Below are 18,211 nucleotides of genomic sequence, written 5' to 3'. Positions count from 1 at the left end.
CCCCGGCCCATTCAACAATCAATATTTGTCAGATAAAGATAGGCAAGTTCGGCGCGGTTAACGTGAAACAGACGAAGATACGAGATACTCTCGATACTGCTGGGATTGAATTATGAATGGGCCGGGAATATTAGCCAGAGTCTCGCGGTCAAAAATAGGAAATACAATTATTTTATACGTTTAATTATTGTTATTTTACATTTTTCTTCAAATAAACGAATATAAGTAAAATATTAACTTGCATTTCGTTCTATTTATAAACTATAATATTTTATAAACGTCATTTTTTACTAGATATTATATATTATACGACGTGTTACAAATTCTTAGCTCACTATTGGGATCTCGGTAAATATAAGAGATACGAAGATGGTTACATTTAGGGCAAAGTTTCGCCTATTTTTGAGCCTAAAAATGTGCCATTTGAAAATTTGTATAAAAAATATTTAAATTTATATTTCTTGTTTGGGCGCTATTGGACCACCCCTTTTTTACGTGGAAATAATGTTTCGAAGAATCAACCATTTCTTAAGATGCGTGCCATAATATATAGGTCTGTATATGGTAATAATTAAAACAATTTTGAATTTTGTCAGTGTGTTAAAATGATCGGTTTCGCGTTTATATTATATACTGTAGTTCTTGTCGTTATTCTATTTGTTGTATACTGTTGATGTTTTCTTTTATTTACTTTCGTCTCAACTTTTAAACAATAAAAATTTCATTTTTGCGGCCTTTTGATACTAGTGATAATGAATCGAATAGTTGTAAATATTCTTAGGCATTTTGTAATGTGTTAGTTTATGATCGTTTTACCGATCAAGTTTTAAGAGATTATCAATTTCTTAACAACTGTCATTTTTGACCTGAATATATTTTAAACCTAAATTTTAATTTTTAAATACAATATACGTTAAAAGATATATCGTTAATATTTGCTTAATAAATAAAAATACAGTATCGTTTTTTAAGATAAAAATTCAAGGTTAAATTGAACTTTTGACATTAAAAGAGTGTCAAAAGTTCATTAAATGAGTCACTTATTTTGGGTATTATGTCACTTATATTAAATATCAATTTAGAAAATACTCTCATATGCTAAATATTTAAAAGAAGAAGAAAACAGACTTATTCACATATTGAAACCTTTCGTTATATTTACTTTAATGTAAGTTCAATAAGTCTTACATAAATACAATAATTTAATTTAGGTATAATAGATACCGCGAATTAATCCAATTATAATTCATGCCAATGAGAATCCAGTTCTCAAGAGATGGATAGTAATGCTGAATAGGTAAGCATTGGACGTAAAAAAATTTGGGTGCAAAATTATGAATATGTAGTTAACTTCACTTATATTTGATTTCGATAAGACCAAAAAATTACGCTTAACAATGAAATTTCATTGTTCAGCGGGCATTTTTGGTCTTATCGAAATCAAATATAAGTGAAGTTAACTACATATTCATAATTTTGCACCCAAATTTTTTTACGTCCAATGCTTACCTATTCAGCATTACTATCCATCTCTTGAGAACTGGATTCTCATTGGCATGAATTATAATTGGATTAATTCGCGGTATCTATTATACCTAAATTAAATTATTGTATTTATGTAAGACTTATTGAACTTACATTAAAGTAAATATAACGAAAGGTTTCAATATGTGAATAAGTCTGTTTTCTTCTTCTTTTAAATATTTAGCATATGAGAGTATTTTCTAAATTGATATTTAATATAAGTGACATAATACCCAAAATAAGTGACTCATTTAATGAACTTTTGACACTCTTTTAATGTCAAAAGTTCAATTTAACCTTGAATTTTTATCTTAAAAAACGATACTGTATTTTTATTTATTAAGCAAATATTAACGATATATCTTTTAACGTATATTGTATTTAAAAATTAAAATTTAGGTTTAAAATATATTCAGGTCAAAAATGACAGTTGTTAAGAAATTGATAATCTCTTAAAACTTGATCGGTAAAACGATCATAAACTAACACATTACAAAATGCCTAAGAATATTTACAACTATTCGATTCATTATCACTAGTATCAAAAGGCCGCAAAAATGAAATTTTTATTGTTTAAAAGTTGAGACGAAAGTAAATAAAAGAAAACATCAACAGTATACAACAAATAGAATAACGACAAGAACTACAGTATATAATATAAACGCGAAACCGATCATTTTAACACACTGACAAAATTCAAAATTGTTTTAATTATTACCATATACAGACCTATATATTATGGCACGCATCTTAAGAAATGGTTGATTCTTCGAAACATTATTTCCACGTAAAAAAGGGGTGGTCCAATAGCGCCCAAACAAGAAATATAAATTTAAATATTTTTTATACAAATTTTCAAATGGCACATTTTTAGGCTCAAAAATAGGCGAAACTTTGCCCTAAATGTAACCATCTTCGTATCTCTTATATTTACCGAGATCCCAATAGTGAGCTAAGAATTTGTAACACGTCGTATAATATATAATATCTAGTAAAAAATGACGTTTATAAAATATTATAGTTTATAAATAGAACGAAATGCAAGTTAATATTTTACTTATATTCGTTTATTTGAAGAAAAATGTAAAATAACAATAATTAAACGTATAAAATAATTGTATTTCCTATTTTTGACCGCGAGACTCTGGCTAATATTCCCGGCCCATTCATAATTCAATCCCAGCAGTATCGAGAGTATCTCGTATCTTCGTCTGTTTCACGTTAACCGCGCCGAACTTGCCTATCTTTATCTGACAAATATTGATTGTTGAATGGGCCGGGGTGCCGTGGACGACTCGAATCGACCGTAAATACGAGGCATGTCCAGAAAATAAGTGTACTAAATTTTTATAGGTTATACATTTTTTTATTTGAACAAAAAAAATATCTGTTTACATTAGTACATATCTAAACTATTTTTCGACATAGTCACCATTCCTCTCGATGCAGGTGGTGTACCGGGGTATCAGTTTTTTGATGCCCTCCTCGAAGTAGTTTCTCGCCAATCCCTTCGTCCACTTCTCCACCTCCTCCTTCACCTCCTGGTCGGTTGAAAACTGTTTTCCACCCATGTGCAGCTTCAGGGAGGTAAAGAGGTAGTAATCTGACGGTGCTAGGTCAGGGGAATGCGCAGGATGGTCCAGGACATCCCATTTAAACGAGGCGAGCAGGTTTTTCGTGGCGTTAGCTGTGTGTGGTCTGGCATTGTCGTGCAGCAGGCAGACTCCCTTTGTCAGCATGCCCCTCCTCTTGTTCTGAATTGCCCTCCGTAATTTTCTTAGGGTCTGACAGTATCTTGCAGCGTTGATGGTCTCCCCTTGAGGCAAATATTCAATAAGAATTATGCCTTGACAGTCCCAAAACACGGATGCCATGATTTTCTTGGATGAAATTGTCGTTTTGAACTTTTTGGCAGAGGGTGAAGAGGTGTGACGCCATTGTTGAGACTGCCTTTTGGTTTCTGGTGTGTAGTGGGCAACCCAAGTTTCATCTCCAGTAACGATGGAGCGGAGAAATTCATCGCCATGCAGTGTGTAGCGTCTCAAAAACTCTTGCCCGGCCTCAACTTTATTCGATTTGTGTTGGTCTGTCAGCTGTTTTGGGACCCACCTCGCCGACAGGTTCTGTTCCGATATCCGAGGGTTTCTGTGATGATTTCGTGTACCAGAGATCTCGAGATTTGTGGAAACATTGCAGAAAATTCATCCACGGTCAATCTGCGATCGTCACGGATCGCATTTTCGATTTTTTCCAAAATTTCTTCAGTCACAATTGAAGGCCTTCCGCTCCTCTGATCATCATGCACAGATGTACGACCATTTTTAAACTCGCGACACCACTTGAACACACTTGTACGATTCATAGCTTTATCACCATATGCAGTTTGTACCTCATTACAAACCTCAACCGGAGTTAATCCCTTCCAAACGAGATAACGGATAACGCCGCGTATTTCACACTTGGCGGGAGATTGGATTGACATTTCTCACTAAACGTGTTGCTGCGTCTATAGTTCTCAACGTACTGACCTCGAAGCGGTCTTGTTGTGGAGGGGAGAAATCACGCTATGCGACAGTGCAGCCAACATGTGGAAAAACAATTCCCTACCGCCGTGACAGGCTCAGTACACTTACTTTCTGGACATGCCTCGTATATACGGAAATCGATCACTAAATATCGTAATATATTTTGCAGTTTATTTTAATGCCTATATGTAGTATGTTGATTGTATTTTGTACATACTCAATTTTGGAGCTTGACCAAGTAACTTCACCTAAACTATACTTTTGTTGTTGATGTTTTGTTCAGGTTCAGTTATCAATCTGTAACTAGTTTAGTCGATCCATGGACTCTCATTAGAATTTTGAGTTCTGGACTTGCGCAGTAGATTTTTAATGACATTTAATGTATGTCGACTAATTTTTTTGTGTTTCCTGATAATTGGTGCTTTTTTTTTTTAATTTAAAATCAATAATAGTTTCGGTTACAAATAATAATTGATAAAAATAATAAACTGTTTTTTATTAGTTTGCTGCTTAAGTAGCCATTCCTGCTTTAATTAAATCGATCTTGTTCTAGATTAATAAAATTACAAACATAATTCATTTCATTACAATTATAATTCATGCCAATGAGAATCCAGTTCTCAAGAGATGGATAGTAATGCTGAATAGGTAAGCATTGGACGTAAAAAAATTTGGGTGCAAAATTATGAATATGTAGTTAACTTCACTTATATTTGATTTCGATAAGACCAAAAAATTACGCTTAACAATGAAATTTCATTGTTCAGCGGGCATTTTTGGGCTTATCGAAACAAATATCAGTGCAGGCAAGTATAACAATATTCTATTGCAACACGGCCACGGCATTATTTTATACCTGTGTTACAACAAACCACCCACTATTTTATACGAAATTAATGATTTAATTTTTTTGACAATTTTTGTAATAATGAAAAAAAACTGTGTAAAAAATATGTGTCATTAAATCTAACCATGAGTTTTGCGTGACTTGATAAATGTTTTGGTTGGTTGTAAAATAACATATTTACTATATACAGGGTGTCCGAAAAGTCGTCGATAATACTGAAGGGGCTGATGGAGCAACTCATAAGCACCCAGAAAAACATAAAATGACCTTAGTAAAAAATCGATCCTACTCTTGGATCAGATTTTCGATTGTCACGCCTTAAAAATAGATATTTTTTAGAATCTCTTTTTAGCTATGCAACACTGAAAAGCCATTTTACTGATCAAAGACAAACATTAAACTAAACGGCCAAAAAATTTAATAAGAAATCTATTCTAAAATAAAGTACCTATTACTTATTTTTATTTTTTAAACTTTGAATTTGACCGCTCATACTGGACCGAAAAATTGTACGGCAACCTGGCTAATACCTTAAAAACTTTGCTCATTTAATCTACTTTTTAAAACTACCTAAATGTTTTTTTAACAGTTTACTATTATTGTGTTATAGTAAAAAATAACCCTAATTCACCTTATGATATCATTGTAAAAAAATTAAAAAAATCAAGAGCGAAGGTAATTCTTATCACCATAGCAATAAACAACAAACATTTTTGGAATTTAGTTTGTTTACAGTATTCCGTGAACTAACTACTTTTTTGCTTGTATCCTAACGTTTCTGTTACCTTTTGCTTTGGATTTGTTTTTGAGTTCATTTTCCTGTGGACTGTGTTCTTTGAGCTGTTTGTTTTATTGGTTAATCATTTATTATGCCCTTGCCGTATACCGCCCAAGAATATGCAAACATGCATCTCATTTATGGTGAGTGCAGAGGAAATGCTCTAGCAGCATCTAATCTTTATCAAGAAAGATATCCGAATTTGGCCCGATATCCTGACTATCGTGTATTTATTAATGTTCACCGCTCATATTTTGAAGGCAGAATGCCTCATGCTCCTGTTCGAGAGGGAAGACGTCGTATTGATTATGTTGATCAAGTTTTAGAAGAAATTGAAAATGATCCGACTACTACGGCACGAGCAATCGAAAGAAGAACAGGGATACCGAAATCGGTAGTAAACGACATCACTAGGCGATTTCAATATCACCCTTATCATGTTCAACGAGTGCAAAGCCCACTGCCTCGAGACTACGAACCACGCCTACAATTTTGCCGCAGAATGTTGCAAAGAAATCAAGAGGATACGAATTTTTTAAATAATATACTGTGGTCGGATGAGAGTACATTCAAAAAGGATGACTTTATGAACATGCACAATTTGCACACTTATGCGTTGGAAAATCCCCACTCTATTCGAGAAGAAAGGTCACAGTACCGATTTAAAGTAAACTTGTGGACCGGTATCTTGAACGGACGTGTAATTGGCCCATTCGAATTACCAGAAAATTTGAACTGGCAGGCTTATTTATATTTTTGTCGAAACAATCTACCAATTGTTTTAGAAGATTCCAGTCGCCGAATAATGTGGTTCCAAAATGATGGGTGCCCGGCAAATTATGCCCATGAAGTTCGTCGGTATTTAAACCAAACATACCCCAACAGATGGATCGGCCGACTTCGTTCAATTTTATGGCCTCCCAGGTCTCCAGACCTAAACCCCCTCGATTTTTTTTACTGGGGTTGCATAAAAGAAAAGGTTTATGCAAGACCAATAAATAATATTGCTGAATTACGGCAGCGAATAAATGATGCAGCCCAAGATCTTAACGCTGCCAGGAATGCAAGATGGATCAATAGGTCATTTATTAAAAGACGCCTAAAACACGCCTGCATTCGCGTTGGTGGTAGACAGTTCGACCATATTATTTGATTTTAAAATTTTTTTTTAAGTTAAATAAAAATATTTTTGAACATAACATAATTATAAATTTGTTTTATTTTTTTCATAAGGTAGATTAGGTTTATCTTTCACTCTATCACAATAACAGTAGCTTTTTTTAAAACATATTGGGTAATTTTAAAATTAAATTAAATGAGCAAATTTTTAAGGTATTAGCCGGGTTGCCGTACAATTTTTCGGTCCAGTATTAGCGGTCAAATTCAAAGTTTAAAAAATAAAAATAAGTAATACTTTATTTTAGAATAGATTTCTTATTAAATTTTTTGGCCGTTTAGTTTAATGTTTGTCTTTGATCAGTAAAATGGCTATTCAGTGTTGCATAGCTAAAAAGAGATTCTAAAAAATATCTATTTTTAAGGCGTGACAATCGAAAATCTGATCCAAGAGTAGGATTTTGGTGACTTCCACTAAAGTGCCAATATCTCGAAAATCATCGATTTTTTATTAAGATCATTTTATGTTTTTCTGGGTGCTTATGAGTTGCTCCATCAGCCCCTTCAGTATTATCGTTGAGTTTCCGGACACCCTGTATATATTAAGCCAGAGAAACAGAAATTATATGCACGCCAATGTCTTATAAAGAAAATACCGCATGCTAAACGTTTTTAGTTTTTATACTTGTCAATGTAACTTCACCTAAACTATAACAAAATATTCGCGTACGGCAGGATTTCGAACTAGAAGTTAAGGACTGGGCACTGCAAACGCTCTTTTTTTTAACAATACGCATGCGAAGTAATTCTAAACTTGTCCAGGACTGTCACCGGCGAACAAAGCTAATGATACCTCAACCACACCTAATGATACAAACGAGAGTGATTTCCAAGCCGAATCACGCGACTCAGAAACAGAAAGCGACCAAGAAATAAAAGGGTCGAGAAAGTAAACGCGAAATATAGAAGAAGTACCATTCGATCCGCCATTGGTTTGATCGCCAACGGATTTATCTTTCAACAAGACAATAATCCGAAGCACACCTCCCATCTGTCCATGGACTATCCACGGTCCGAGGAAGAGAAAGTTGTGCTCAAAATCATCAAAATTGGCCTCCGCAATATCCTGACGTTAACTCGATAGAATTATTATGGGATGAGCTAGGTGGTGAGGCAGGTGAAGAACATGCGCGGGACCAGTGAAAAAAGTATGTCAAGTTGCAAAATGTTTAAGGAAAATCAAAATAAAACCTTTTATATAAAGTTTGTAAAACCTTACCAGGACTGAAGGCTGGTGATGCGGGATATTCCGTCAGTCTTTCATCCTCTTCGCTCAGAGTAACCTCATCTTCTTCCTTCGAAGTGTCAGGAGCATCCTCCCACACCGACGTGGTAAAATATGAAATACAAAGGCTATCCATTAACTCCTCTTGGATAACTGGCCAGTTTTCATGCCTAAAAGATAACATCAAAATATTTCTACTCTAGCTAATAATAAAAATATTGAGTCTGAAAAATAATATAGGACAACAATAAATTACAGTATCGTAGTAGTGGCAGGTCGTGTTTGGTTCTACGCGTTTTGCCGGTAATTGCTCAATCGTTTTGTTTGATTTATTTTGGTTTGGTCTATTTTGGTTTTCCGAGGTTTACCGCACTCGTGTGTTTGTTCTTCGACGTGCGTTTTATTTCGAGTATTGCTAAACCGACCCGACATCCCTAAAACTTGACTTGGTTCCTCTACTGAACTGAGTAGGTGGTTGACCTAGGCAGGGCTACTGGGAATTTATTTGACGTGCTGCAGTGTAATAAACCTATTGTGAATCAGCGGCGGCTCGTCAGGGTAGGCAAGGTAGGCGCCGTCTACCTTATAAAATTCACTTGTAAATTTGAAAAAAAATTACCATTATAATTTATATAATATAATCATTTTTTTTAATGTAATATTAAAATATCTGATAAACCTCCTAGTCTAATGTTAATACGCATGCATCTATCGCCACTTTACGTGAAACCTGAGCTAGTCTAAAGCGACTCGCCTCATAAAATCGATATTATATATGGAAAGGCGATATTTCCAACCGCCTGTATTTAATGGTCTCTACGGCGGCAATCTCCCATACAAAACTTACAGCGGCCGACGTGAAACAAAATTATTCTATGCGACAAAAAGTACACTGTTAGGCGGACAATTCGGGCGCCTTCGACCGTCTTCGTCAATTCGCTCGAAGCGCTCGTTCGTCGATCGATAAAGGGGAAAGGGCTGGTGATTTTAGAGTACGATTGTACTAAATCTAGCACAAGTGGAAAAAAATTTAGCACGCAATACAAATTCTGTTTTCTTACTTAAACGTAAAAAATATTAAAAATGTACATTTTTCATGGCAGTCTAGGTTTTTTGTTGTAAATTTTCAAGCAATGACTACGATTTTTATAACGTATTTAATTTTTAGTACAATTGGGTGAGTTTCAGTATGATAATTAAAGCACGGATGAGATGAGCCCTCGTTCAATGGAAAATCAATGGTGGGGCGGGATTTTGTGCTGTAGCGACTTTGTTGCACTTATTTAAAACTACATAGGAGCAATAAAGATGGTGATGGTACTAATACTAATAATATGATAGGAGGAAAATAATTCCAGATTTTTCTTGGGGGGGTTTTGTTTTTATTCATTAACGGTTTGTGGCTGGTTTCTTCCGTTTCTTTCAGCTTTGAACGATTTTTCTGCTGTCGTACGTCGTATGGTTGCTTCTCCATTGAATTTTGAATTTGGTTTATATTAGATAAGTATAAGTATATTAGAATAATAATTGTGCTATTACAGTTTGTAGAGGTAGTAGAGGTACCTATTAAGGGGTTGTATATTTTTGAGAATATTATAATATAGAGTAGAAAGTAGGTAATTTTTGTAGAAGTAGAGGTGCATACCTACCCTAGTTGTTTGATCCTTTTACTATTTTTTTTTAGAATGGCCAATAATCTCGCCGAAACCCCTGTGCATGATGTAATTTGTTCTTTACAAGAAACCCCATTTTCCCGCCTAAATGAAAATGATCGTAGGGAAATAATTTCTATTGGTCACCCTACACCCCCCCTTTTAATTTTAAAACCTGACAAAAAGCAAGGCCAAGCATTCTCGCGATCCTTTAAGACCCAGTGGTTCGAAACCCATCAATGGTTATGTGGTAGTTATTTTAAACAAAGTTTGTTTTGTTGGCCTTGTATACTTTTAGGAGGTAATAGAAATAATGTTTGGATGTCTCAGGGTTTTTGCGATTCAAAAAATCTGTCAGCTAGCATAAAAAAACATGAATCGTCAAAAGAGCATATGAGTAGCTACCTTAGTCTAAAGCGCTTGCAAAAAAATAGTAGCACTATACAGGATGCATTAAAAATACAGGCTTCTTTGTTTTTAAAATCCTATAACGAGGATGTAAGAAAAAATAGAAATTTATTGAGCTATTTGATTGATGTCACTTGTCATCTTGCAAAACAAGAATTATCTTTTAGAGGCCACAATGAAAAATCCGATTCTTTTAACACTGGCAATTTTCGTGAAACATTTAACTTGTTAATTAAACGTGACATCGAAATGCAAAACCATTTAAAAAAAATAGGCAATAATTTTTCTGGTTTGTCTAAGACTATCCAAAACGATATAATAGGTTGTATCTCTGAACACCTTTTGGAGACAATACATAAAGAAATAAAAGAAGCATTATTTTTTTCTGTACAAGTTGATGACACTACTGACATTTTAGAAAAATCACAATGCGCTATTTCGGTCAGATATGTAAACTGTCACCAATCTGGTGACATTAAAAAGAGATTTTTAGGATTTTTTGATGTAAGTCAAGATAGAACGGCAGACGCGATGTACGAATTAATTGTTTCTGTTTTAAGTCCTTTCGATTAAGAAAAATTTAGTTGGTCAATGTTATGATGGCGCTAGCGTAATGGCTGGTTCGTTAAATGGTTTGCAAAAAAAAATTAAAGACGATGCTCTATTAGCTTTATTTACACATTGCAGTGCGCACCGATTAAACTTAGTTCTACAGAATGGAGCAAAAACTATTAAAAATTGCCTAATTTTTTTTGCGAGCGTAACTTCAATTCCCGGCTTCTTCCATCAATCTGCAAAGTGAACATTTATTTTGGACTCTATAGTTGGAAAAAGGATACCGACTGCTGTAGATACCAGATGGGCTTCACGTTCAAAAATCGTTCATCTTTTAGATTTAAAATGGAATGACTTAAAAAAAGTTTTTCAAACAATTATTGACGATCAATCTTCATCATCCGAGTCAATTAACGGGGCAAAGGGATATCTTAGATTTATGAAAGGTTTAGAATTTTCTTTTTTAACCGCGGCTTACAAAAATGTATTTGATATTACGGATCCACTATTTAGTATTTTGCAAAAAAAGTCTTTAGATATAGCTTATTGTCAAAAACAGGCATTTTTAACAAAAGAGGGTCTACAGTCCTTGCGGAATGAATTAACCTTCGAACAATTTTTTGAAGAGGCAAAAATTAGAATTTCAGGCGATATGATAGATAGCTTGGATAATCCTACACCATCAAAAAGAATAAAATTATTAAACACTATCAAAGGGGATGAAAAGTCTTCTTTGCGAATTTTATTTTATGAGATTATTGATAATATTTCGACGCAAATAGATGTTTGGTTTGCAGATCTATCGCAGTTAACTTATTTTGCATTGGTTGATTCTTCTAAGTTCCAAGAGTATAAGAAAAATTTTCCAACTTCTTTAGTTACAAGTGTCACCAACCTTTATAAAAATATTTTTGACAAACAGCAACTAATTAATGAGTTAAGTGTAATTTTTCACGATGAAAAACTAACAACATTAAATGTAGAGTCGATTTTAAAACATTTTATAGATAATGGTCTTAAAGAAATATTTCTCCAAGCTTTTACGCTTATTGCTACAATACCAATTACAAGTACATCAGTTGGAAGACATTTTTCATGCCTTAAACGCATAAAAACATATTCCCGAAATAAAATAGGTAATGAACGCTTATCATCACTTGCTTTAATTTCCATCGAAAAGGAACTCTTTTGCATTTTACAGGGATCTGATAATTTTCCAGATTTAATAATAAGTAGGTTTGCACTTTTAAGGGACAGAAGAATAAACCTTATTTATAAAAATTAGTTGTTTTACAACTAAAAAAAAAAACAAAAAAAAATTTAAAAAATCAAAAATTAAAAACAAAATCTATGTTAAGTATAAGAATATTATGATATCTTTTAGTTAAGTAGTATTCAACTTTAATCTTTTTTAGAAATAGTATTAAAAAGAAGAAAACTACATAAGCTCAAAGGTGCATAATTAAATAACCATGCATTTTTGGTAAGTAAGTAAAAAAGATAATTTATTTGTACAAAAATTAAATCGTTAATAAAAATTAATTTATTTGTATTTGTTTATAATATAGAAGAATATTTACTGCATCTTTGCATCTTATAGTAGGTATCTGTCAATAACAGTAGGTAGTGTATATATCTAAGGATTTAGTGAAATTAAATGAAATATGGATATAACACAAAAATTACGATCATAATTTAAATTCATACAACTTTGTAAAGGTGTGTTTCATTTTGTTTTTTTTTTCCGCATTTTTTTTTGTTGATTGAAATCAAAATTTTAAAAATATTATTTTTAGGTAATTTTTTTTTAAAGATTTCGAAAACGTTATTTTTTCTTAATTTTAGTAAATTATTAATGAAAAGTGGCCGTGGCACCACAATTTTTTTTTAAATCCAAAAAAGCGGGGGGAGGGGGAGCTCGGGCTACTCGGTGTGCGCACTGTTATAATAATATGTCGCCTACCTTAGATTACAGGGCGCGAGCCGCCACTGTTGTGAATACATTACATATATTCGCTGAATTGAGTAGGTGAATTATTACTAACATTTATAATTTTAAAGTTTATTTCAACACAATGTCCGAAAAAAATGTAAAACTTATATGCTTTAAATGTCAAAATACATATATCTATAAAAATAGACCGGCAAAAGATGAATTGTTTGGATCTACATGTGATTATTGTCAACTAAGTTATTGTAATTATATGAAGATATATTGGTAAAATTACATAATGAAAATAAAAGACTGCATGAACAAATTACTTTTATGCAGAATGATCATGAAGAAAAAAAATTAATTCTGGAACTCTGAATTCAGTAATAACTGAAGATGATCGTAGAGGCAAAGGACGCAACCGTTTCAAAATTGCGTAGAAAAACGTTGAAACTTGAGGACGAAGTATTTGAAGCTGATCAAGCAAATCAGGAAACATTGAGAAATTTTTTTGAGAACATTGAAGTTCTTAAAATCGAGGTACAAGATAAAAACAACTAGAACTAGAAATAAGGGAAAAGAATGAAGTAAAATTATAGGAAAAGAACAAACTATGAAAAAGATTTGCAGAAATTCAAAAAATACTTGAGATTATGGACGAAAAGTACTAACAAAGAAAATGTACACAAAATTGATAAAAAAAGGTTAATTGAAGAGCTTAGTCAAAGAAAAACATTTTTGGAAGAAAATTTAAAAGAAGAAGATAAAAAAAATTAACTATTATTAAGGAAACCGAAGAAGAATATAAAAGTACATTTAGAGAAAACAATGAGTAAATACTAAAGAAAATAAATCTACAAAGGGAGCAGCTCATCAAATACGAAAAGGAAATTGAAAGGCTACACAGGCAAACTTGAATGGAGTTATTAAGACTCTAGAAGATGATATAAAAAATGGCGGCATGGAACTAAAAAAGTTTCAAGATCTTAAACAAAAAATAATTTCAACCCATACCAACGATCAAAATACTCCAAGGAGAGCTCATCTACCAGTAGATTTAAAGGATCAAAATAAATATGACGGTAAAATTTTAATATTGACAGACGAATATGAGTGTCACCTTGACGGTTTATTTAGAGTAAAATACCCAAATTTAAAATGTTAAGCTATTATTAAACCCAGAGCATGTTTTTCCTCTATTATAGAAGATATAATTGCTCTCACACAAGATTTTACTCTGAATAATTATGTTTTGGTGATGGCTGGCTCGAATGATTTTAAAAAGGGACAATTTCCATATTTTCGCGAAATTAATAGTAAAATGAAATATTGTACACAGACAAATATCATTTTTACCTCTATTCCCTACTTGAAATACAGATTTAACAATTTGGAAAATATAGTTAACAAATTCAATAACAAACTTCTATGCCCATAGATTAGACTATTATAGCGAGGGGAAAATAGTTTTTGTTGATATAAATAATTAATTTGGAAATCGACTTAAGAAAACCGCGATTGTTCAACAGATTGACATGAATATTTGTAATTGTAAAGTAAGTCAAACCTTATATATGTACCAACTATATCTTCGTTTATAGATGTTAAATTAAATAAAAAACAGGTGGAAGAGGCAAATTGTAATAATCAATCAATAATTACTGTAAATCCTGCAAATGATAATTTTTTAGAAGTGGGTGTAGGCGAAATTTTAATATCATAGATATAAATAATAATATCTGTTTATTATATATTAATGCATCTAGCTTAAGGGCCCATTTCGATGAAATTTGTGACTTGACCATTAAAAAAAATCCAGTAGTAGTCGCATTGTCTGAGACATGCTTAACAGATAATACTTTAGGACACAGAAATTGACATTGCTGGTTATAATAGTGACAGTAGAAAGACCGGCGGAGCATTTTTCTATGTTAGAAATAATTTAAAAATTAAACAAAAAATTTAGGTGTGTACACCGTGACTGTTTTTTTAATGAAAATGAAATGGTGAAAAACCAGGTCAAAATCACAATAAATGTTGGAAATATCCACCTCCTGTATGCACGTATCCAATGTTCTCCTCATTGATTCGCGTGCTCTTTGGAATATTCCCGGAGTATTTAATAAATTCCTGGAATATTCCTGCGTTTCTTCAGGACTCGCGTAATCTGTCAAAACAGCAATAGTTAGTGCTAAGGAACTTATTGGGACCGAAAAACGGGCTAAAAATAATGTACCCAATACCAATGTTGTTACTCGTCGCAATCTTTCAGGGAAAAACAAACCCATAGTCTGATAAGCTTGTAGGACTGAAACTGCTAGCCAAGCTGGCATTTTTGCATGTTTATAAATTACACTACTGCTAATGATATGATTAATTTTTTAAAAACAATTTTTCTTGAAGTACAAGTTGAACAACTAAATGAAAAGTTTCCTAACTATTACTGATCGTTTAAAGTTATATTGTACTTTTAAGCATATTATTTTAACAATTTATCTGTTGATCGGCTATAGCTGTTGCTAATAATTAAAGTTTTTTATAATTTAATAATGGAAAACTCTAAAGAGAATAATTCAAATGAGCCATCGTTGGCCGATAAAATATGCGGTCCTAAAATTGCCAGATCCAAAATAATCGAAGCATTAAACAGATTTTCTAATTTTGTTAATACGTTTTCAGACAGCAATAAGGTGTATAATCTTCAGAGCAGATTGGAGAAGGTGCAAATACTTTGGACAGAATTTATAGACGTTCAAGGTGACTTGGAGCTGTTCGATCAAGAAAACGACCATTTAATTTACAGGGTCGAATTTAAATATCAATTTTTTGATAGTACTGGTTTGGCAAAGGCCATTATTGATGACCATTTTCTTGCAAACACCAAGCCAATACGTCTTCCACAAATCAAATTCTCACGCAACCGAAGTTGGTAAGTGGCATTACGAATTTGCCCAAAATTAGATTACCGGAGTTTTCGGGTGTGTATGACCAATGGTTGCAATTTTCTGATACTGACAAATCATTGATTCATAACAATCAGCCGCTATGATACCTATGGCCTAATGGTGTTTGCGTTAATCGTTTTAGACTTGGAAAAATAACATATTGTTATCCTTTACATACTTATGATTTCTTTTGTTAAACATTAGAGGTTTTAATGCTTTTAAATCTGATTGTATTCATATCAATTATGCAAATAAATTTAGAAAATGTTATTGTCTCACAGAAACGTAGGCTAACCTTGAGAATACTAATTCATTAGTTATTGAAGGCTACACGCTACGCACTGTTTTTACAGTGCGTTTCTATTCTAGAACTATTTTTACCCATGGTGGTGCAGCTAAAAATTGGATAAAAATTATGTGAACTGTGAAGTTATTGATATACGTAAATTTTTTCCACAGATAAATATTGAATTATGTGGACTTTGATATTATTATGCTTTAAATAAAAATGTATAGATTTTTGTGTATTATAGGCCACCAAATGGAGATTTCGATATTTTTATAACTAATTTACACTTATTGTTGGAAAAATACTATAAGCCTAGTAGCGAAATTAAATTACTTAAATTACTGGCGATTTTAACACGCCTTTCCTGAGTTCTATAAACAATCACTATTTTTTTTTAATATATTGTCTACCTTTAATTTTAAAAATAAAGTTTGTTTACCCACTCGGATTACCAGTTCTAACGTTTTGGATTTAATTTTTACTAATATAGTATGGATGTTGTGGTAGAAAGCAATACAGCTCATGAAACCAGATCATGAAACTGTATTTTTTAATTCCGGAATTTTTAACAAATGTTCTGAAGAAGTCAATCAGAGTGGCCAGCTTAAAAGAAATTTTGGTTTTACTAATGTAATTGATTTTAAATCTGTCCTTGATTGTGAAAAATGGGCAGAGGTCTATAAGAAAAATAATTTTAATGTCCAATTTGAGGGCTGGTATTATAAAACTTTTTTGACAGATAGCTTACAGTTAACTTGTGGAATAACGTCACATGTCACAGTTAACTTCAAAATGTAGAAGTTAACTTTATCGGGTGGATGGGGTATCAGTTAAAGGTAACTTTATAAAAAAATCCTGGTTTTTGACATATATTCTGACAATAATTTTGAATTAACCTTTTGGAAAAGTCATTTTTTTTTCAAATTAAATGGAGAATATAGTTGACTTCTTATAAAAAAATATTTTATCACTCGCAGATTTAAGGCAAAAAAGGATCAAGTCCGTGCTTATGTTACGCCACTGGATTTTTTTTTTAATTGGCTTCATCAATACACATGACAATTCACTACAATAATCGTCATGCGAAATTTAATTAGAATTGAGCTGTAAGTTTAAAAGTTATGATAAATAAATAAATAATTCTTCTTAACTTTAACACGCTGTATCTTTGTTATTAAACATTTCTGAGAAAAATTTTATAATGAAAGTACCTATTTTTTTTAATTCTCTATCACGTACTAAAATTAATGACGTTTAAACTGGACCACCCTGTAGAAGTGAAAGTGTCAGGCATAAATTATTAATTAATCATGGTAAAAACAATTTTAGCACCATCAAATAACAAACTCTGAAAATCCTAGCAAGACAATGTGGTCTATCGTGTCTGAGCTAAATAACAATAAAGAAAAAAGATTTTTGAATTTAATATAAAGAATAACGGCTTATAAATTACAAATCCTATAGAAGTAACTAATTATTTTAATAACTCTTTTATTAAAGAACCTAAAAATATTCTAAGCACTTTAAAACAAAATAAAGATATTTCATCTAATATCTAGAATATTTCTTTTGCATGTTTTTTGCATGGTATGAGCATTGTGCCTTTCAGTAAGGGTGATGTTCTAAATATTATAAAAAATAAAATAAAAAATAAAAATTATTACGAGACAGTTTTAACACTAACCAAGACTCTTTATTTTTATCTCGACACGTGTTTCGCTAACGATGTTAGCATCTTCGGGAGAAGATTAAAACCCTTAAAACTTTTGAAAAACTGAGTTTTGGTTAGTGGTAAAACTGTCTTGTAATGTGAGCGTCACACCAAAGGTTCCAACCATAGGACTATCGAAAAATAAAAAGTCTGAAGGACCTGATAAAATTCCGTTATCTGTATTTATAAATACCGCGGAAGCTTGCATCACATTATTAACATATCTCATTAATATGTCATTCGAAAAGGGAATAATTCCAAAAGCATTAAAAAATTGTAATGTAAATAATAATCTTTATTCAAGTCTAAGTAATAAATAATAAATAAATTCAAGAAGAAAAATGATTTTTTTATAATCTATCATAAAACTAGATGATGTGTGGGTACAAGATTTGATTATTGGTGGAAATAGCTATTAAATTAAGAAGATTGGGGCAAGGGCGAGACATATTTTTTAATAAGATTAGAGAAAGCTGAGATAGAGCAGACTTGTAGGGCAGAGGGTAGACTATTAAATACTTTAGCCAGGTCATATGTAAAAGATCTTTCGAAGTTAGCGGATTGATGTCTAGGTATCATGATCCCATTGAATCGCAAATTAAGAGTATTGACATCTGTCCTGAATATGATTTTTTTAAATAAG

At 32.2% G+C, this 18,211-nt stretch overlaps 1 protein-coding gene across 1 annotated transcript in view; it reads right to left on the bottom strand.

The window, feature by feature from the left end:
• Nucleotides 1-18,211, bottom strand: part of LOC126740902 (rapamycin-insensitive companion of mTOR) — a 154,162-nt gene that overhangs the window by 43,452 nt on the left and 92,499 nt on the right. The window contains exon 19 of the mRNA XM_050447089.1: nucleotides 8,070-8,245. Within this exon, the coding sequence (XP_050303046.1) occupies nucleotides 8,070-8,245 (176 nt within the window). The remainder of the gene's footprint in view (nucleotides 1-8,069; nucleotides 8,246-18,211) is intronic.

Source organism: Anthonomus grandis, chromosome 10, assembly GCF_022605725.1.
Source record: "Anthonomus grandis grandis chromosome 10, icAntGran1.3, whole genome shotgun sequence".
Taxonomy (NCBI): domain Eukaryota; kingdom Metazoa; phylum Arthropoda; class Insecta; order Coleoptera; family Curculionidae; genus Anthonomus; species Anthonomus grandis.
This window is presented reverse-complemented; position numbering and strand designations above follow the sequence as displayed.